The sequence below is a fragment of the Athene noctua genome, chromosome 14, assembly GCF_965140245.1.
Source record: "Athene noctua chromosome 14, bAthNoc1.hap1.1, whole genome shotgun sequence".
Lineage (NCBI taxonomy): Eukaryota > Metazoa > Chordata > Aves > Strigiformes > Strigidae > Athene > Athene noctua.
In genome coordinates, this window is record NC_134050.1 from 2,334,604 (window position 1) to 2,357,080 (window position 22,477).

Consider the following 22,477-nt stretch of genomic DNA (forward strand, 5'->3'; position numbering starts at 1 on the left):
CTCTTATTTTTAATATGTGCTCTACCATCATAAATTTAGAAGCGAAGGATGACAGGTCTCACCACTTTAAATTCTAGGTTTTCTTGCTCTCTTCTGGAGTATTTTTCAGAGCTGCTTCAGACAACTCTGTCCTGCTTTCTCTCTGCAGATGACTGCAGTTAAAGGTTACTTAACCGAATTGTGAGCTACTTCTCTCCCATCTTGAACTAAATTTAACCCTGGGTCCACTTTCAAGATATTCATAAATGCTTTCCTCCTCGATGTTACTTTAGTACTTTTCTTCAGTGCAGTGTTGACATTCACTTTGGCTTTCCCTGCTCTGCAAGAAATATGACTCACTGATAGGTAATTAGTAATTATGCAACTGCCTTTTCTGGAATATGGAACAATGACAGCTTTGAGTAGCTTTTATTCTTACTATTAGAAGCAGGAGAAACCGTGATTAGCTGGTTAAAGCAAAAGTTCCAACACAGTAATGCACTGAATAAAACTGGAATGTGTAGAGCCATGGGCTCTCATTAGGGTGAATGGGACTTTTTTTATTCTTGATTCAGTTATATCCGTTAACTGCAAGTGTAGTGATTATTACCTGGAGCCTTTAATTTCATTCTAATTGGATTGTTATACCTTCAGGATGGTAATTCTATAGCCCCTATCACTTCCGAGAAAATAGCCTGACATGTAGAAGCAGGGCCTCTTCTGCTTCTTTATGAGCACATGAAAAAACTAAAGTATGAACTTACCATAAGAATCTTTGAAACAAAAAAATCAAAACCACCACTTGGTTAAAATTGTCTGGGATTTGGAATGAACGTTAAAACTTAAATGGCCCTGCCTCATACAGCAGGTGTTTCTGTACCCCCTTTGCATATGCCTTGTCTCTGCTGTAGAAGCAGCAATTCAGTCTACCACCGGGACTATCAGAAAGGAGTTGTGGTATTCTTGTTATAATCAACAAACATCTGATTTACCACTTCATGAAAATGATTCACTACTTAGCAACTATTAACTTTTATGTATCGTGTCAGCCTTAATCCAGATTCAAGACCACATCATATAGTTGAATATTTTTATCCTTACGAAAGCTCATCCTTCATTCTGATGAAATTATCCCAGAACAGGATGTCTAGGAACACAAATAGTTACACTTACTGTTTTAGGCACCTAACTTGGATGGAATTCAAGAATCTAAAGTTAGGAGGCTTGATTTCCTCTATTATACAGTTTTCTCAGTATGATTCAGAATCATAAGGCGTATGCTTAAAATAAGCAGGGACTTCTCAAAAGTGGTCACACTGTGGGGTGGGGAGAGGAAGATCTGTGGCAATGAAAAGAAATGGTTAAATTGTGGGAGCAGGCTGAATATTGTTAATATTTGTTCTTAAGACATGTGGCTCATGATCTGCGTTTGTGGTCCAAAGATAAATTGGACAAGAAGTTAACTCTGGGTCTAAATGAACAAGTCTGTCATTCAGCACTTCTCACTTAATGTGTTCTCCTAGGACAGTGCTTATTCACCTTGAAGATTCAGATTCAGTTGGGAGAGGGACAGCAGCTAGAGATTTTTGGAATATTGCTGACAGCGTCTGAAAGTCCGTGGAAGATGAGGTATTCTTTGCAGTTTACAAGATAGAAATCCTCTTGCAAGTTAATGATAAAGTGCAACAGTGTGTCCCACAACTACACGTTAATAACTTCCATGAACAGACTCCCAGTCGGTTCAAATAGCTTTAAAAAAATTTTCTTGTACTTCAATGAAGTAATTAATTTTCAACAAATTGCATAGTCTAGAACAAGAGGACTTGATAGCTACTGCACGTCCTTAGCAGGAAGAATGGAAATTTCCTGATCCACTTGTTCTGTACAATTCCTTGCTTCATGTTTCTTCAAGGATTTTTAATTGATACGCTTAGTTTTTAAGTTGTATTTAAGTACTCTCCAATCATGTGAAGTTACATGTACTTTGAGAGAGACTAGTTGTTTTTTGCTTGCCTGTATCTTTCAAACCCGTCCTACATTTCCTGTTTCATAAAGGCTCTCCCAGTTTAGGTCAGAGACCTGCTGTTTGTCACATAAAGCACACAGCACATACTTTCAGAATCTTGTGCCTAGTAACTAGGGTAAGGATTCAGGTCTACATCAGGCCAGAGCAGCGCAATCCTGAAGCTGCTGAGCTTTCACCGAGTAACTGTGAATTAACAACACACGCTATTCTGACTGTTAATGCAACCTTCTCTGAGCCTGCAAGCGAAAGAGTTCTCTTCCAAACACAACAGGGGAGAACCCATAAACGTTCCCTCCGGCGTTCTGTTTGCTGGCAGAGCACTTGTCTGTAATCAGCTACTTAACAGCTCTAATGAAGGACTCATAATAATCACCTTTTCCCTCCGTGTCATGTTGCAAGAGTGACAATCCAGTAGGCTGCTTTCATGTTTGGGTCTTAGATTTAATTTTCTCTTGCTGAAGAGGCTTTTTTAAAAGGAAGACCAGAGCTCTGGATTTAACTATGCTTCTGTAAGATCTGGTATGTTTGAAGTCTTTTATGGGAGGTTAGTTTGCACTGAGCAAACAAAACTCTTTAACAGCTGTTGGCTCCTTTGTTTTCCCGCCCCACCCAGATGCTATCATTAGTTCCTCTGCTCTTGCCACCCACTCAGCTGACTGTAGTTGTAGGGCCTCTTGAGATGAAAAGATGTACGGCTTGAGGTCGTAAACACTTTTTTAACGCCAGGCACTGTAGATATCAGGGAAATGGCCGCTTTGGTTTTTTAAAGAATATTAAATTCCGATTCTTGGAAACAAATGAAAGGCTTCCAATCCCGTGACAACATGTATCAGTCTCAATTATGCACTTATAAGGTCACTTAGTGAGCAGAGCATGTCTTATTACTTTTCAATCCATGTGTGAGGTTTGAAGCCACAACTAATCTTTCCTTGTCAGTGACACCTGTGGTTTTCCTCTGTTAAATATTTGATTTGGAAAGAAAAACATGCAAGGTAACTTCCACTCTCTGTGACTCTAATTTAAGACCAAGTCTATCCATTTTTAATAGGAATGTGTGCTGCACTTACCCTAGTAAGTCACCTTCTGGATGAATTAGCTACTTCTGTGCTGGTTTCTGCATTCTGTGTGGTTTCTGCATTTCAGAGTCTATAGGTGCCTAGCACCTATAAAGGCATGAAATGTGACTTGAAATTCTACAGCACGTTAGGTGGCTGAAGCTATTTTAGGGACTTAAACTCCAGTAAGTATTCTGTGAAGGCCTTCCTTGTAGCAATCCTCTCTGGTTAGAGAGACAGAACAGTTCCATTTTTTAAAATGTTGTGATCTCACTGTTATAGCAGTCTCCACTGTTACTGTAGAGATACTGATAGGAATTAAATCACTGATAGAAAATACTAGTTATGTCTGTAGCTGAGAACTGTCAGTGTTAGGTTAATGATTGGACTAGGTGATCTTTAAGGTCTTTTCCAACCTAGATGATTCTGTGAATTAATGAACTAAAATATTTTTAATCAGCCTTGATAGAAAGTACTGGGAAAACTGAGCCACAGAATATAAAAGCAGTTGGTGCTTTTTTTTTCTTTAAAGGTTGTGCTAATACCTATCAAATAACCTTGCTTCTCATTAGAATTTGACTGTAACTTTTGTAAACAAAAAATACAAAGACCAGAAAACAAGTGCAAAAGAATCAGTTCTTGGCACTTCTTTCTTTGTGTTAGAATTAAATGCAATCTTGTTACTGTAGTCATTCTGTTGGAAACTCCTGAGGTTTGTGCTTCTTTGTCTTTTGTTGAAATGTCAGGGTTAGTACCCTGGGTGCCAGCAGTGGTCAGTGTAGCTGGCATAGAAGCTGAAGGAGGAATCTGGAAACAGATGCTCCCTTCACTCATGGTAGCTTTACAGGTGCTTGGCATGCAGGTTTAGTTATTAACCTTTTTATGTCAGGCATCTTTTTGGCTAAGTTGGATAGGTGGTGGCATGGTAAGACAGCTTGCCTGAAAGGGCCCTCTATTCAGGGACTTTAAAAACAAAACAAAAAAACTTCAAACAAACACCACAACAAAAATCTGAAAAACCGTGTTAAGTGGAAAGCCAATGTCACCTGCATACTTAAAGTAATACCCTTTCTAAATCCTGAGGTGGCTTTGTCACCACATCAGAATGTTTTTTGCATTTTCTGTTTGAAAGCTACTAAAATAGGACAAATGAAGATGATGACTTGCATCTTGATAAATGATAATAATCTTTAAAGCATGAAATCTGCTTACAGTTCATCTTTCTCTTAATTCTTCTTCCCATCTATGAAACATTGGGTGGCTCCTATTTTGAGATCACCTTAGAAACCCAGGTGGGAGAATTTAGAACATGTAGTTAGTAGCATGTGGTGCTGCAGAAAGACACAGGTGTTGTACATGAGCTGCGTGGGGCTTTGGAGCAGAACAAAAAGCACACCTGGAGCTCAAGTGACGCCGAAAGAATGGGATGACACCCCTTTAAACTCAGAGCACCTGCTGTTAGTCTTCCTGCCCAGTTTGTCTCTAGTTCCCTTCAGGGGATTTGCAGGGTTGATTGCTGCCGCATCTTCCTGATCGCTTGTCTAGAAGCTTTTGCTTGTTCTCTCCATCATCAGCAGTTTCATAGGATTCCTTAGGAAGTTGGTCATAGGTGGACACAGACTTAAGGTAAGAGAAAAGTACAGCTGAGAAGTTTCCATGAGGAGAAAACAGAAAAGGCTCAGAGGTTCCTCTGAATAGCAGCTTGTTTGCACTGACCCACAGCGAACTTGCTGCTCTACTTCATCTTTTCTGCATCATCCATGTGCCCCCCACCCCCCCGCTGACTTGTACCACTTGTTTTTAGAGGGACTGCTTGCTTCCTCTGCTTCACTGCATTTAATTAAAGCATTTGTTCTCAGCTGTAGGCCTTTTGCAGCCGTAGTTCATTTGATTGCAGGCAACAATTTTTCTTTTTTCTGTTGAAGCATATATAGTGTGTTAGTGGGTGTTCAAATATGTTAGATGGCTTCTGGGTTTTGTAGAACTTCTTGATGTCTCCTCAGTACTTGAGTATCATTCACCTGGGTAGCTTGGGAGGCTAGTGTAAATCCCCAGACATAGCTCACTGGGGAAACGTGGATGTGATTTCACGTGCACGCAGTCGGCACTCCAACTTGAAGATTAACAGGTGATCATTTTTTCTAATGTAAAATGTGTGAAGTGAAAAACTACTGGTGCTTTTACTTCTGGCTATCTGTAATACTATGCTGTCTATTAATTACTGGATTTCATAGGACTTATCAAACTATGTATAATGTGCAGGTGGCTTCTGCTGTCCAGCCCTCTGGTTTATTGCTGGGTTTATGTTCCCTGGAAATAGCCTTTTCCAGCAGAATTCTATTTAGAATGGGTATATCCACAGCAACAGATTTGAGTTCTCAAGTTTCTTGAAAGTATATTACTCAGTTGCATTAATCATGTTATGAACATACATAGAAATTTGCAAGCATTGTATAATAATTTGAAAAATTTCCAAAGTGTTTAGTGTGTACATGTCTCATAATCTCCATAGGCATGTACATGTGTATAGAGAACAATATATACTGCCAGTCTTTCCTTTTCCATTTTTGTTTGTGCCTTCTGATTTGCTGTTCTATCCGTGGCTCCTTTTGGAACTGAGGGAGGAAACAACCATTACTATTTTAAAAACATAACTGCTTTGCAAGAAGGCTAAATATAGAATGCCTGTGCTAAGTTGTGCCATCTGTTGGGTGCTTGGCTTGCGTCAAAACTGTACTAGTCCACTGCCTTCTTAAGTCCTTTGCTGCGTTGATGCTGTGGTCTTCATGCTGGGTGGGTGAAAGAGCACTGTTTGGTCTGAGGAGAAGACCTGAAGCTACGCTGGGTATGACATTATTGGAAATTCTTTGGGGCTGCCAACTGATGCTGTGCTATAGAATTAAATACTCTTAAGCTGGTGAGCTTCTAAAAGAGGCTTTTGAAATATAAACCAACACTAGATGCTAAAATGTTAATAGATTTGATAAGTTCGTGATTTATTGGGGGCACCAAAGCTGAAGTGGGGGAGCATGGGTTGTCACCAGTGTCTTGACATAAGATGTGGAAAATCAGACAAAACATTTCATCCTTACTGCAGAAATTACTTCTCAAGATGTGTCTAAAGCCTTCTGCCCTGCTAGCTTTTGAAAGCAAGAAGTGCGTGTGCATGAAAGAAATGGGAAACTGGATTAAGTAAAACTTGTATAGCATGTGGTAGTATTTGCACCTGTCTGAAAGAGAAGTGGAAAGCGAAAGTTAAAATGGAAGGTGGATGATTAATCGCTGCTCTTCAAATATTTCTGCCATTGTCCTTTTCTTTGGGGTGGAAAGTATAACCACTTTAGAGATTGTTTTGGAAGTGAACACTCATTACTAAGTTACTGCAAACACTGATTTTTTGCTCCTGCAGGCATTGGTTATAGCTTATTGGTAAAATTGGTGTAGGATGATGTGTGTCTCAGGCTGTTCTGCCAAAATGAAGTATCTGAGGAAAGATAAAAGGTATGAAGGTTGTACCTTAAATGTTGATTGTATTGCAGGTTTTGAACAACAGACTCCTGGCTGCTGTCTGGGTTGTTTTGGAGCTAAAGTCATTTGAATACATGTGATGTTAGTTGGTAAGCTGTGCTTAGATAACTGCACTAACATTCCGAACTGTGTGCATTAGTAAGCTTACTAGAAAAGCAATATTCAGTGTTCTGGAGAAGTGATGCACAATTACTCTCTTTTTGTACTCAGACTGTAACACTAGCGTAGCAGATTTCCTGACACTCCTGTTCTTTCACCTCTTTTTCTTTAGAAAATAATGACTGAAGATTAATTCTTTGTTGGAAGCTAAGAAACGCAGAGCCCAGATCTCTCTTACCTGGCAGTTAACTTCTTTAGGAAAGAGGCTTGCCTCAGGAGACTGTAAGTGGTGCTGTGTCTACCAAAACAGTGTTTTAAAAAGTACTGAAGCAAATCTATACAGTCAATACTTTTCAAATCAATTTAACAGTGTACAGACCGACGTAGTGAAAACTCAACAACCTGAGTTATTAAGCAGGTATTCCTTTATTACCATGCTGGGGTGTGTGGGATCTCTCCCCCTAAGGCACACACACAAGAGTTAAAAGCCCTCAGGCCATATAGGCAGTAACATACACATGCACGAGTTTAGTTTTCCCAGAAAGGCCGGCATATTCAAATGGTTTCCCAGAAATCATTTACATAGTTCCCTGCCCCAACTGCACATGCTCTGTAAAATGTGGTGGTGGTCGATTGATGAAGGCTCGAAGTCTTCCTTGCTGCTAAACTTCTGACCTTTTGCTGATTTGTGCTGAGCTGTGTGCACCAGCTGTATTGTGATAGTTAGGCAGACGGTTCTAACTGTAATAGAATTAAACATTTTCCATGTCAGTGAATAGAAGTGTAAAATGCTATCCCAAACTTACCTATTTCCAAATAAATATCACCCTCTAAATTACACGATTTTCTTATTTGTGTAAACTGTACAGGCATATATGTGTGTGTATACATGCACATATACGTACACAAATGTATGAATGGCTTTTCAGTGTCAGTCTTTGTAGCAAAAGCTTCAGTGCTTGCAGGTCAAGGTGTAGGAGAGGATTTTCTCTGCTTGGCAGAACAGAGAGGTTTTTCATCTCTAGTTGGCCAATGCAGTGTGCAGTTTGGAGCCTTATAGTTCTACTTGTGTTGTTAGTTACTGCACATAGAGAAGCTGGTGCATGTATTTTTAACAAGTTCTTCTCCAGAACAATTGATTTTTGAATAGAAAGTATTAATAAAGAGACTGACAAAGTAAAAACCTTGTTATAAGAACTACTTTGATGACTGCGTTAAGATGTGTAGGCTCTAGTTTATTTACCCTTGGGTTTGAAAGCCTGACAACTGGTAAATGAACTTGCAGAGAGATGGTATCAGAGTCTTAAAAATACTCTACACATGCTTGAGCAGGTAGCAATAAATGGAAAGGTGAAAGAAGAGAAGCAAGTTCAGGTGCATTCCATGAAAGGCACTTTCCTCCTGCCAGTTAATAAAAACAGCCTGGGAGCTTGTAACTGCACACATTTGAGGGGGGGGGGGGGAAATAATTTTAGTTTTTTCTACAGTTCTGTAGGAGCTGTGTTCTAGAGTTAATTTTTAGAGCAAACTTCAATGCACAGCTGAGCAGTGATTGAGTGAAAGTGCTGATCCACCATTATTAATGATATTGCAGATGCTGTTGCCTCAGTGAGTCTACGGACTGACAATTCATTTGAATAGAGCGAGCAAGCCAAAAGAGGAGGTTTTAAAACGGGGATCATACAAAGGACTGTTGTTGCCCACAGACTGTTAGGTAAGCAGTGATAGATTGGGTGCATGTCGGCGGCAATGGTTGTGTGCTCTGGTTTTGAAAACTCCGTTGTGCCTTCTGACAAATACAGCGTTACCGCTGCAGGGGCTGCTGTTAGCCTGTCGTCTAACTTCACTTGTGGTTAGATGCCTTGAGACGTATTTAGTCTTTTGTTTCACACACCTATTTCTCTCTCTTGTTACACGGTAATAGTGCAGGCTGTCACTGTTGGTGCCGCTCTGAATGCTCTGCCTGCAGAGATAGGAAATAGAGGAAATTCTGATGATCAGCTCCAAGTTGTTCACATTCCTGCAACATTGCTCAGAGCCCCTGTTGTTAGGAGACTGTTGGTGTTTCCATAGTAAACTTTCTGTCTGCAGCCTGAAGCCCTTCAGAGTGGAACTTGGCAAACAGGCCAGGCCTGATTTTGCTGCCATCGATTTCAACTGCAGGAGCACAAACCTAGTGAAGTGAGTCTTCTGGGGAGGTTTGAAATAAATATTGCATCAAGGATACTTTGCATGGCAAAACCAACTCATTCCAGGGATTCTTGTGCACACACGCACACACGCTTAACATTTTGTTGAGGAAGAGGAGTGTTCTGATTAAAGAGAATTTTCCTGAGAGGGAAAAATAAATAGGCAAAGAACCCAGCTCAGATGCAGTTTGAGGTTGTCCAATTAAAACTACACTGCAGCAGTGATTTGATACCCAACTAACTTTAATTCCAAAAGCAGCGTTTTTTTACTTCAAGAATCATAAGCTATAGTAGAGAGCTTAACACTAGCAAAGACTACAGTGCTTGCTGGGAAATTTGGGTGCCAGTAAGCAGTCCAGCTGTGGCAAAATGGAGCTTCCTCTGGTGTCAGTTTTTCTGCCAAGAAGTCAAGATTATTAGCCTCAGCGAACTGGGGAGTTTTCCATATTGAAGTTTCTGGGTGTCCAAATGGTCAGAAACGTGTAGAATGTGCAACAGAAGAGTGGCATTTCAGAGGTTCTGAACTGATGGTGGGGTTTTTTTCCCCTCTGTTTTTAGATTAATTTAGCCATTTTGCCATTCTGACCTTTGCAGTGGCCACTTACACGATGGTAATTGAGAGATGAAATTCTGGTTCTGTTTAATTGTATCAGTAACAGAATTTTGTACAGTAAACCAGATATTTCAGAGTGAAGAATGAGTGAATGTAACTGGAAAAAAAATAAGAATTTTAAGAAGTTTTAAGCCCAATTCTGTTGTCAAGGTTTTTCCACAATTATGAAGTCTAGACGCTTGCTTTGTGCGTGTTAACTTTATTTTTAACTTAATCTAGGAGGTAGGAAAAACTTGGCTAAACACAGCTCACAAGTGATAAAGGCTGTGAAAACACAGAAAATTGGACTGTAACCAGAAGCCTCTTGTGCTTGTTGCTGAATCCTGGTCCATAGGATGGCTTTGTGGCACTGCAGTGTTAAACTCTTCATTTATCTGGTGTTTGAAAAATGACTTGCACTGAACACACCTATTAAGTAACCACAAGTTTCTTGCATGATTCTTTCCTGCCTTAACAATAACAAAATTAGAGACTACTTGAATTATTAACTTTTCATCATCCTAAATCTGGCATCCTTCCTGCAAACTGAGAGCTGCAGAAACCTTTTGGTTTGCTTTCTTGCTACCTGGGAACAGTTCAGGATTCCAAAGACTATACCAGGCCCACGGAGGACCTCTAGCATCGCAGGTAGAAATACAGTGCACCAAGAAAGCAGCTCTGTTCGAGGTGGAGAAAAGCATACAAAATGTGCAGGAGCTGCTAAACTGAAGGAGTTGCCTGTTGGAGAGATCCTCCTGAATGTCAGTGGTAGTGCTTCCACTGGCGGGCTTTAGTCTGCAGCCCTGGTATGGCTCCTGCTCAACACCATACATATTTCAGTATCCTGAATGCCCTTTTTGGTTTGTATTTCTTTTTTTTTTTTTTTTTGCTAGGTTGCTCTGCAGGTTAAGATGTGCCTCACTGAACTTTGATGTGCTTGTGTTGCAGATTTATCTATCCTACCCCACTTCCTTTCATCCATCTGTCTGTGCACTTGTGTACCACTCAGGTTTTTCTATGTTGGGGCTTTCTTTGCATTAAAAGGTACCGAAAACTGCAGTTTACCCCTGACCTTTGCTTTAGAGGAGGTTGAGAGTTCCTACATCATGAATTAGTGATGCACCCCATGCATATTACATTAGGGCAAGGAACAGTGCAGCAAGTGATGTGTACCCGGTCAGTATAAACTAGCACAGAGTGGCACAAAACTGCAGTATTCTGCAGTATTTGTGAACTGCAGTGTTCTGAGAGCTTGACATGGCACTTTCCTACATAAAAAGGGTTGCATTGTGCACAAAGTTATGAAAGAAACACTGCTATTCAGTGTGTTTCAGCTGTCTTTCTGTAGGGAGTTAGTATTTGCTGTCTAGTTTGGAGTTTGGGTTTTTTGGGTGGGGTTTTTTGTTTGTTTGTTTTTTTTTTTTCAAAACTGGCCAGAGATCTTGCATGATCAGCACAGCACTGCTCACAACTGTGTGGCCGACCTCCATGACAATGCAGTCTTAAGTCAAGCATGTACAGAATTTATAGGTGGTTTTGTTCTATCTCCTGTTTACACCAACTCAAGAATAAAGCCTGTTTTAATTAACACTCTGTCTGTATTTGTTGAATTCACATGGCTTTGAGCCACTGACCAGTCTCCTAGTGCCACGTTACCACTAGGTTAGAAATAAGTGTCTCTTGAAGAAAGAGGGCTGACAGTAAAACTTGCCTGCTTAGCTTAGGTGGACTGTATTGCAGTTGTCCTGAGTGGAAAGAATTGAGCAGCTTCAACTAATGCTGATTGTGTGGAATAACATGCATCTGCTGATGAAAGGTAAAAGCCACTTCCTGTCTTTGAGCATAATGTGGTTCCTGTAGTGTTCTGTGATGTTCATTAAAGGCCTCCAGTTTTTGACTGAGTTGCTGCAAGACAACTGACCTGTGCATAGTTCAGTTTTCTCCCTACTGAAGTTTCACATTGGCCCTGGAACTACTTTAATTTTCTTAAACTATTAAGACTCTTCCATGATAATTTTGTTGCAACATGCTGCTTGGAGCTTGCTCTGGCCTGTCATTGGAGATGTGATAGTAGTAATCTAAACCCTCAAGCTCTATCGACTTTGCCAAATCTTGCTGAGACAGTTGGAATCCCTTCCAAAGCAGACGTGATGGAATGGCCGTGCATCCGTGTCTCCTCAGTATGCACCATCACATTACTTAAGTAAAACAATATTGCTTTTTTAGTAGCTCTATTATTTAGCTTTTTCACTTGGGCTCTTTGTGCCTCTTCTCCTTGCCGTGGTCATTTTTGCAGAGACTTCAGTTGTGTTTGCACATTCAAGGTGCTGAATATTTTGTGAGGCACACTTCTCATTTCCTACTCCGTATTCAGAGCTACATCTGCCATTGCAGAGATGGGGAATCCCCACAGTTTCAACAGAAAAGTTTTCTACTTCTCTTTCATCCTACTATGTGCTGCTTACTGTAGCACAACGTATGCTGCATCTTCCCCTAAAGGAGAGGACTAGTGCTTTCATTGCTGGCTGTAATACCCAAGCAGCGGGTCCCCTGTGGCAGAAGATACTGGAGGCAGTTGCATTGATAGAAGCTGCTGGCTAAGACTTTGCTGCTTGGCAGCAGGAGCCTAGTTACAAAAGTGAGAAAATAGGGATATTTATTCAGCTTGAATTCCAAGCTACCTGAAGCTTAGACCCAGATGACTTTGTATCAGTGCATGTACCTGTACTAGGATGAATCCTACTTAAGTTTACTGTCCCTTGTACATGCAACATGGAGAGTGAGATATAAAACTGGAAAAGCCATGCAGAAATCATACAGCAAGATCTGTGCCAACTGTGTGATGCCGTTATTCATAATGTGGTTCTTTATTATGATTAGATAGCATTGCTAATTTTTTGGTTTTTCTTAAGCCTTCTCTGCAATTATAACAGCAGTTTAAAATTTATTTCTATAAAATCCTTAAGAGGATTATTAACTAAATTTTCTGATACGACTTTAGGTATCTCACTGGGTTTGAATAAGGTTTGTTTTGTGGTACAGAGGGGAAACAATTGATTTTTAATTCTACAGCTACTTGCATGGCTGCATGTTTACTATACCGGGCAATATCAAACTACCAGATGTAGATCAACTACCTCCATGACAGGAATGGTGCTGCTCTGCCATCTTATGGCAGAGCTGAAAACGGAACACAACACGTCCTACTTCAGTTTCAATGAAGATTACTGTTTCCATATTAATGTGGGGCAGCTAGAAGAATAAATACGAATGCAGTTGACTGGCTGTATTTTAATTATAAATAAAGGAAACATCCCATCATCGTTCAGTAATCCTGTTGGGTTTAGCTTTCCCCATCTCTCTGAAGGGCTTGGGCTGACTTTGCTTGTGCTTTCTGCACTCTTACATGACTCTGGTAGTATGAGATTGTAGAGGGAAGACAGGTTCTGTTTTTAACATTGCTACAGTCTTCCTCTCAGGTTCTCTTTTTCTCTCTGTCTCTATTTTCACGTTTAAAAGTGGGGACTGTGGATCTTGAGTCTTTCACAAACCCAAAACCCACTACCCAGATTTCAGCCTGGAAAAATTCGAAGATTTTTTAGATTCACCTTTCTACAGTTCTGGCACAATATAAACAGCTTCATGAGCATGCTACTTTGTCACTGTTCTCTCCTCTTTTCTGGCTTGACCTTTCAGTCTAAACCAGCAGACCGAGGGCTGTGAATCTGCTCTCTGATTCTCCCTAGGCTGACTGCGTTTTCCCCTGGGTCCTGCGGAGAAGTTATTTAGTCATGGAGACCAAGCCTGGCCAAGAGCAAACAGACTGTGGTTATGTGCCAGTTTTCTGGAACGGTGGAAGCTGGTCTCTGCTGACTGATCAAAGCAAACACATGGATTCCTATTGGACTTCCTTTTCCTGGATTTTTAAGCTAGTTTGACAAATTCATCTCTGATTGTCTACCATTTGAACTCAGTTCCATCTCCTTGTGGTACCCTCTGTGCAGGTACAGGCTGTTGCAGGCTGTGCAAAGATACCGAGAGTTTTGGACTTCCAGTGGTGAATTTAGCAGGCACCTGGAGTGCTGTCCTGTAATGTCATCGTCTTGGTGGGATGTGAAGTACAGACACTGTACTGCCAGCATAGCCATGCTCACATCATACTTTTTTATATCCAATATATTTCTGAAAAAACATGTAAGAATTCATCTCACCACTGTTTGAGAGAGTGTATTTATGTATTTTGAGCATATTCTTTATGCATTGTAATACTGTAAATGTTTCTCCCATGTTAAAATCAGACATTAAAATGTATTCACTGTGCTCTCAAAAAAATCAAGTAATTCGCTGGATTTATTGTGGACCATGTGCATAATTTTTAATAAGACACATGCGGTTGATGTGATGTGATTATTATGAATGTCTTTATGAAGCAGGCAAATTCTCCTTTTATCCCTTACTCTGTTATGATGTTTTGAACCTTGTTGGAAGAGAATATCTAATCGGAGCTTGCTGGCAAGTGTATATCAGGGGCAATAGTGCCCAAAGCTGGGGAGGGGAGACAGGTCAGCACTGTAGTCTCACTTGTATTGTTTCACACTGATGACAGAGAAGAGGTTGTGTGGCCCCTTCTCCTACTTGATGTTGCATCTGTCACTTATCAGTATATACATTTATAGTGTCAGGTATAAAAAAAGAACACAGTCATCAAAAGGCCATACCAAATGTGGTTGCTGATGTTCAGCTCTTACGTGAAGGAGTTGTTTGTGTTTTATGACAAAAAGCCATCATAGAAATGCTTAATCAGGATGGATGTTTAGATGTAGAAAATCTAGTGTGTCCAGGTATGATTTCCTAGTATCAGCCCAAAGGTGAGAGAAGCATTAAGCAGAGCACGAGCTGATACATGTATAGGTGAGCTGGAGATTTATTCCTATGAGATGGTCAGTATAAACTTATCAGAATGATTCTTATCAAAAGGATGGTGAGGGAAAAAATGATAAATCTTAATAGGCGTGTATAATTTTTTAAAGTAGCTCAACTAGTTACACTGGAAAGCATTCTATTCTTTATCATTGGTCATGCCAAGAGATGAAATTACATTCTTGGGGAAAAAAATTGTCTCCTAATCTACAAGGCCTGTTTGGTGAACGTTTGTTCAGCCAAATCATGGCAGATTGCACTAGGATCATTTCAAGTGTCCTTGTGGAACTGTGGTATGATATAAAAATGTGCTTGTTAATTGGCGTGCTTGTCTTGCAGCAGTTAGCTGTGTGAGGCATCCGCAGGGCTCTCCTCCACACACGCAGTGCCTGTAGCGGGAGGGATGGATGGACTCTGCCCGAAGCAGTGTGGAACAGCTGAGAGCTGGCAGCAGTGGCGGCCTGTTCTCCAGCGCCTTACATCTGACATCGCTGAGGTGCCCGCTGAGTGAGGAGGGCCAGGACCTCACACCTTTGTGCTCATCATAACTTCTCTGTGGTACAATGCCTTGCGAGCTCAGGTTCATTGCGTTTCAGGCTTTATTCTTCTGGATGTGAGCGTGTGCTAAACATAGGGCCTAGATACCTGCAGAACAAAGCCAGGAACCGCTAGTATGTTAGCATAAAATAGTACAGTTACACGAATTTAATGCTTTAGTGTTCCTCCATTTTTTGCTGACGTTTACACCGAGGTGCTGCCACTGTGCTAAAGACTCTGCATTTCATTAGCAATAAAACATTCCCGAGGGGATGCTGTATGTTTGGGAGCTAAGCAACGAGCGTACACTTCTGACTGTCACTGATTTGCTTAATCCATATGCCAGATTTTCCTTAGCTGAAAAGCGTTAGTATCAGTCTTTCCTTAAAAAGCATTTTGAGATATTCAGGCCAAATACTTGAGCTAAGCACAACTTTGTTCCCTTTCTCTTCCTTCATTTGTCCTTTCCCAATTATTCAGTTATCCTGGAGATGTAAGGCTGGTCTTTATCCAGGAGAAGCTTTGGCCTATACCTTAACACATTGTCCTTTTCACAGCCTGCAGTATTTTTGCATTTGTTGACATTGTTCGTCTTGTTTGGTTGTGGTCTTGTTTACTTTGAAAGGTAAAATCTCTGTCCATAGGAGAAGGAGAATGTATGTCATAGCATTACATTGCAGATGCAAGTGACTGAGCCCGTGTATACAATTCTCACGTGCTGGTGAGCTCTGAAAGCAGGAAAAATGGAAAAAAAACCAGTAGATGTTTCTTTTACTTCTTGGTTACCAGTTACTTTTAGCTAGTACAGCAAAGACTGCCCTCTGCGTAATGAAAAAGAGAGCTTAGTGCCTTTCCTCCAAAGTTGTGCTCCTCTTTTTTTTTTTTTTTTGTGCAGGAGACTCAAATAGATCTTGATCCATATCCAAAAGCCTGAATTAAAGACCAAACTTTCTGGGAAACAGTGTCTTTGGGGGGGTTTCTGTGGGTTCTTACTTCACCAAGTACTCTTTTGAACATTCTTGCTATTGTACACTTTGTTCAGTGCCCTGACAGGTCAACTGAAGAATTTAGGAGCATATAGCAAGTTGAAGGAAAAACATTATTAAAAGCCAACCTTTCTTGTTTTACTGCTTCCTCAGAGTCCTTACTTTAGTTAATTAGAAGCAATAAAACATAACTAAATGTCTCTGTGAGGGAAGAACACTGGCCCTTTCTGTTATGTGGAGGGCTGGAATGGGAATGCAGTGGTAGCGGGGGAGGAAATCTTAAAAGCACAAAGTCTCAGAAAGCAGCCTGCATCCAAGGGAATCCAATATATTAGGCTGACTAATACTTGGGAGGATGTGGAGTGGACGTAAGTTGTGCAGGGGTGGTAGCAACTTTCCTGTTTGAACTATGGAGTCACTAGGTGACTCTATCTTTTAACTTCGTGCTTAACTCTGCTGCTAAAAGTCTGTAAAGATACTTTGCCCTTTTAGGGATCTTCACGCCCTAAGAAAAGGGACTTCATAATCCCCAGAGTGTGATAGTTGGTACTTAAATATTGCAAAATGTTTGGCTGAGACATGTTTACTAACCAGAACTAGATAGGAGGTTGTAACAAAGCTTGGGACAGAACTGAAAACTCTGGGTCTTTTTTAGGGGAAGACAATTTCAAATTTCTAAAGCAACCATGAAACTTCGACCAGAGTGAGTTTTAGACAGAGTAAGTCGAGACTGTAATCAACATGCATGCTAGTGCATGCATTCATTCCTTCTCCTTCACATTGACACTAGCATTCGATTTTTGAGTAACAGCTTTGATCAAAAAACCAATCCAGCTATAAAAGCAAATCCAGTTATGAAAAAAAGAGTATTCAGCTCTCCACACAGCCTGACCATAACTGCGGCTAGCCTAGGGGGAGTGGGAGCAGAAGGGACTTTTGTGGGAGATGGGGCACACGTGCCCTTGGTATCAGCCTAAACCTGGGTTGGTTTAAAGCTGTTTTGAACCTACAAGCACTGTGGGAACATACATCCTTTTTTTGGCTCACTGTGAAGCATTTTCCTTGAATGTTTTCAACAGTTACTGTTTGTCCTTGGTGTAGTAGCAACCAATCATCAGCACTGCTTTTAATAATAGATGGAAATTAAATAGGTTCAAAGTGCGACTGGCTTTAAACTTTTGTCTCTGACCTTTTTATAAATATTTATTTGCTTAATTTTCAGGCTTCATTTTGCTTCCCCAAAAAATCCCAGCGACTGAAAAATCATGGCTCTCTTCATTTTTCAGAAAGATGCATAGTATTATGAGCATTATTGCTACAAAATTTTAGCTTGCAGATCTTTTTTGCAGTGTTTACCCAAACCTAGCTATAATCCTAAACAATAAAACTAGCTTAACTAGGATTCATGTGGGAATGTTGAGGTGAAGTTCTGTGGTTTGTCTTTTGCAGGAGGTCAAGTGAATTTATCAATGATCTCTGCTGGTCTAAAAAAGTACATGAATCCCAGCTGAAGGCATAACAGGGCAGAACAGCAAGGTTGTGCTCTGAGATGAGACTATATTTTAGAGAGGGAAAGGGAAAAACATATTTGTGAGTTGAGTTGTATAATGTTTTGATTCTAGGAATTGAGAGTTTCAAGGTGGTAATTCCCTCAGCTTTTCAATATGTTGATCTTTGAAGTAACATGAAGGCTTTGGCTGAAAGAAGGGAGTATGTGTGGTGGTGGCGTTTTAAACATACTGAAATTGGTGCTGTTCAGTATTTTATATGCATCTTAATGGTCTTCTTTCATTTCAGGGAAATGGTAGACAATAATGGGCTTATCTTGGGAGTGAAACTTGATTTTCTTGTTACATCAAACTTGGGCGTAATTTGAATCAAGTAACTTGAATTACTGTAGGCTAAAGCTGGTGAAAAATAAGTTTGTTGGAAAATCAAAATTCATGCACAACTAGCAAAACAAGTACATTTAATCCCTATTAAAACTAAATTTGCTTTCAGTTAATAACTGCAATAACAAATACATTTATTTCTAAATGTAGTACATGAATGATAAGATTTAAGAAATTTAGTATTTCGAGATATTGTATCTTGTTTCTAATATGAAACTGTTCATTTTATCGAGCTAATGGGTTTTCCAGCAGGGACCTTGCAAACTGTTTGGATGTGATCAGTGACCCTTGAAAGCATAGCTCATTGTGTTTAAAAAAAAAAAAAAAGACAAAGCAAAACAAACCCATGACCAAACCCAACACAAAACAGTCTAATTTAAGTGTCTCTTCTACTGATCTTCTAACAGGTTAACTACTAACCAGAGTTTGCTGCTTGGTTTACCCTCCTTCCCCCTGGTCATTCACTCCTCATTCCCTCTTCTCTTAAACTTCACATTGTCACTAGGTGAGTAAGTTTTCCACCTTCCTTCCTCCCTGGATGGGAGGAGCAACACGAAGCAACTTTTCTAGTAAGAACAGAAAGTGATTTTTCATGTGTCGCAGTCTGGCCATCTCAGTGGTCCACTAGCCCTCACTGAAAAGCAGCCTGCACTCCTTCCCTCCAGCCCTCAACCCCCGTTAAAAACCCCTCAAAACCAGAAGAACTGAGCAACCATTCTGTAAAGTTCTGATGATAAATGTTATCTATGTTCTTTGCTTTCTCTTTGTCTTAAACTGATTTGTGTGCGTGTTTATTTTTTAATAACCTCATAAGAAGGAGCAGCTATATACATTTCTACAGCATCAAGCATACTTTGATTTACAAACATTTTATTCTCCGAGTGCCCAGCAAACAAAGGGGCAGGCCAGACTCACTCATTTTGGGGTTAGGGACTGTCTCTATCTGCTAAAACACAGATCAGGCCATTTTGGACAGTTAGTGATTTAATGGCTTTGTTTTTCTTACCACAAAGGTACAGGACGCCAACAGGGTACAAAGCCAGCTCTGCGTGGAGATTCAGAGCAAATGCATGGATGGAGATCAAGTCCGTAAGATCTGACCTTTGCCTGCCTTTGAGGAATGATGCTGGCAGTGCTGCCTGCCAAAGCCACGGGTTTTATGTGCAGTAGCAGCTATCCGGGGGCGAAGTAGGTAAAGTCATTAGTGCCTCTGTCTGCATACAGGATAAAGATAACAGCTTCACGAGAAAGATAGTTAGCAAAAGAGGAGAACAAAGAATAGTAGGACAAGAAAGCCTGCACTTCAGTTTTGCCATCCCAGATAAGGAGCAGGTTGTACAGAACGTGCCCTTCTATGCTTTTTCTTTCTGACCTCTTTGGCTGCTGCACAGTAAGTGTTGCCTCTCTGCCATAAATTTGAAATGGGCTGATTGTTTCTCTCTTTGTAATTGGGCCGGATGTTTCTGTTTCTCATCAGTAACGTGACAGATATAGTTTGCACAGCATCACTTATAACTGCAGAGGTTGTGTTTTCTTGGTTTTATATCGTCCTGTTGGATGGCAGCATTCCAAAGGGTGTCACTGTGGTGGGTGATCAGGGAGCTCTGCTGTACTTGGAACTGATTTTTGTTTTGTCCCTGCAAAATGCAAGCGAATTAATGAAGGAAAGCAGCCTTCGAAGTTTTTGAATTAGACCTGGAATGATACTGGTGATACAGGTTTCAGAAGCTGCAGAATTCAGGATCTCCACAGGACCAGTAGGAAAACTGCAGTTTTAAGAAGTTCTATATATTTATAAAAGAAAAACCAACTGCAACTCAGCGTTTCTAGGAGGGGGTTTGTATTCAGTTGTTTGTTATGAAATTGCATATTCAGAATATGAACTCTGGCAGCAGAGGAAAAGAACAACAAAACCCTAGAACTGAATAAATACAGAAATGATTGTTGGGGTGTTGACTGATGGTGGATCTGGGGGGTATTATGAAATCCTTGGCCAAATAATAAAACATATTCAGTAGACTGGGGCTAATGAGTTGAAGTATGAGATTGTTTGCTTTGGGAGCCAGAACAGAATTTAAAAAATAGAAGTCTCGTCCATTGTGGTGGTAACCACAAAAAGGTAAACTGTTTAATTACTGTTGCAACTTGCTTTATATATATTTTGCGTTTACCTGTTGGCATCTTAAAAAATATGGTTTTGGTAAGTTATGGCTATGAACGTGTTCAAGACTGAGATCTGTATTAGCATGCATGTATTGTTTGCACCATGTTTTTAAAGTTTAATGAATTTCCTATGTGAAAATAATGGGTTTTGTGGCAGTATTTGAGGTGGAAATACTGCAACATTTTTACAAAGAGAGGGGAAGCTGAGGATCTCAATCACTTAACAGACTTTTTTCCCTGTCTTGTGTAAATATTTCTTTGTTTCCAGGTATAAATATCCCTTGCCCTTTCTGTTACAGATAAGATGGGTGTCTTCTGTCATCCAGAGTACATCTGTTGCTTCTCTTGATGATTCTAATGTCTTACTTGGTGCTTATATATTTAATATGAATTTGTGATAGTTCAGATAGTATTTTAGTTGTATTTACCACTTTGTTCAGTCATTTCCAAGTCAGGCAATACTTGCTGAAACTAATGAGATGAAAGTCTTAAATAGTGAATTTGCAGGGTAATTTAACTTATGCTTTCTGTTCTGTGAGATCTTTAAATCTATCTGCTGATGTGCTCCTTATTTAGGATTCGAATAGTCTTGTACTTAAATTGCTATTAAAAGTGGGGCTTAGCCATCAAAGTGACTGGGAACTGGCATTGCAGCACTACTGAATTATTTTTAAAAAGCCGAGCCCCATCCTCCTTAGTTGCCTATCAGAAATGGGATGTAAACACTGCTCTTTTGAAAAAATGACACTTTGATGTGGAGAGCGATCTTTGTCTTGTACAACACCGAGCATGCTGCCAACATAAACCTTTGGTATGTTTTTCAGGTCTGTAAAATAGTCTAAATATAAAGTGTGTAGGAAATGGAAGGTATTGCCTCTTCAAAAGCTGTAGAAATTGTAGAGGCAAATAGCAATTGACAGTCTGTTCGTGTGAGTTCTACTTGAATGTGTAGATCAGCCTGGGTTAAGTGTTGCTAGCAAAACATGCAATGTTAACTTTATTTTGTCATTTTGCCTGGAAAAAATAGTTTTAAGGAGGATTTTAGCTAGTATTTTACAGCAAAGACTTCAGTAATGGTATAGGAAAAAATCATGCTCAATTAAATTTGGAAAACTTATTTGTGCAAGTAAGTTCTTTATGGCTGGATTAATAAGTAACTTCTACTTCAATTAGTTGCTGTTCTCCTGCAGTGTAGTATTTGGGTTTCTTTTTCCCTATAAAAACTCTCCTTGTTTTCACTCAGTCATTTAGCACCCCAAGATGCACGTTGCCCCCAGTAAGCTGAAGTTATTCCTGACGGGGATAGTTTGTATGACAGAGCTTCATGCCGTACCATCCGCTCTCCAGAAAGGTAGGATGAGAATTTCACATCTAGCTTTAACAGTCTTCTCAGTACTAATGGTTTTGTTCTTAAGCAGTGACAAGCATGGGAGTCAGTGCTAAAAAAAGAAAAAAGAAGCTGCACTGGTTTCACCCTCTTAAGTTTTTGATCCTAAGAGCTCCTAGACCTAGACACAAGGTAGCATTAGGATAATTGCTCTAGTTTTCATTCTCTGCTTTTGCTCCAATCCAAGTCTGTAACTGTTATCTTTTAATGAGCAATTCTTCTGAAACTTTTGTCTGATTCCTTGATGATTCAGAGCAAGTAACATTAAATAAATATTATTTATAATTAAATAAATAAAATTGAATACTCTCAGGTTTGCAGCAAGTTCATGAAGGTCATGGTTTAGCATGTGAATTGCTAACAAAATACAGTGAGTCTCTTTCTGTTGTCTTATGTCTTAAAATCCAGAGTATTCTTTTTCTGGAACAAGCAATGATTGTAATTGTTCCTGTTTCCTTCATGAAGATTTACTGATTTATAGCAAACTGGAGTGGAAATCAGATCTTGGCTGTTTGCATAACCATTTTGCTTCCATTTTAAATTTGCAGTAGTAAAAAAGGGAAATGTATAGCTCGATTTCTGATGTCCTGCAAATCGATTGTTTTCACTATAAAAACTCTGGTTTGGCTGTCAAAACAGGTGCAGTATCTAAATCATCATAGTAAAGTTGCTTGCTTAAGCAGTCCAAAGCAGAGTGTTTTGTCGAATGGTAGTCACTGCTTCAGCGTCCTGCCGGGCAGGCGGGTGTGATGCAGTTTACACAGAAATCTCTCATCCAGACAGTGAACAACGCTGGTCCTGAAGCAGTCTGTAAAGCAGTCAGGCATCTGTTGGGCTTACAAATGCCATGGTGCAGAAGATTTTGGTATTTGTCAAAATATAGATGTTTGGTATAGTATTGATAGGAATATTAACTTGCAACTTTTAATCTAATCTTGCATACATTAGGAGAATAGACTTATTAAACGCTGAAAGAAAAAAAGGAAAGTTTTAGTTTGTGAATCCAATTTTTAATTTTATTTAGTTTTGCCCATTTCCCCAGTACCAAATTCCTTTTGGTATAACCTAAATCTCATTTCTTAAAATTTTGTCTCTGTTTCCTCTTTCCCCTTTCCTCACTGTAT

At 39.9% G+C, this 22,477-nt stretch overlaps 1 protein-coding gene across 7 annotated transcripts in view; it reads left to right on the forward strand.

The window, feature by feature from the left end:
* Window positions 1–4,959: 4,959 nt before the first annotated feature.
* OVCH2 (ovochymase 2) overlaps window positions 4,960–22,477 on the forward strand; it is a 36,806-nt gene continuing 19,288 nt past the window's right edge. For 6 of the 7 annotated variants that reach the window (XR_012634520.1, XR_012634521.1, XR_012634522.1 and 3 more), the window contains exons 1-2: window positions 18,958–19,193; window positions 21,210–21,317. Coding sequence is in view for 4 of the 7 variants with exons in the window: in XM_074918040.1 (XP_074774141.1) it covers window positions 21,227–21,317 (91 nt within the window). In the remaining 3 variants the exon portion in view is untranslated. Of the gene's footprint in view, window positions 5,189–18,957; window positions 19,194–21,209; window positions 21,318–22,477 lie in introns of those variants that run through there. The other variant, XM_074918041.1, reaches the window with a different exon arrangement.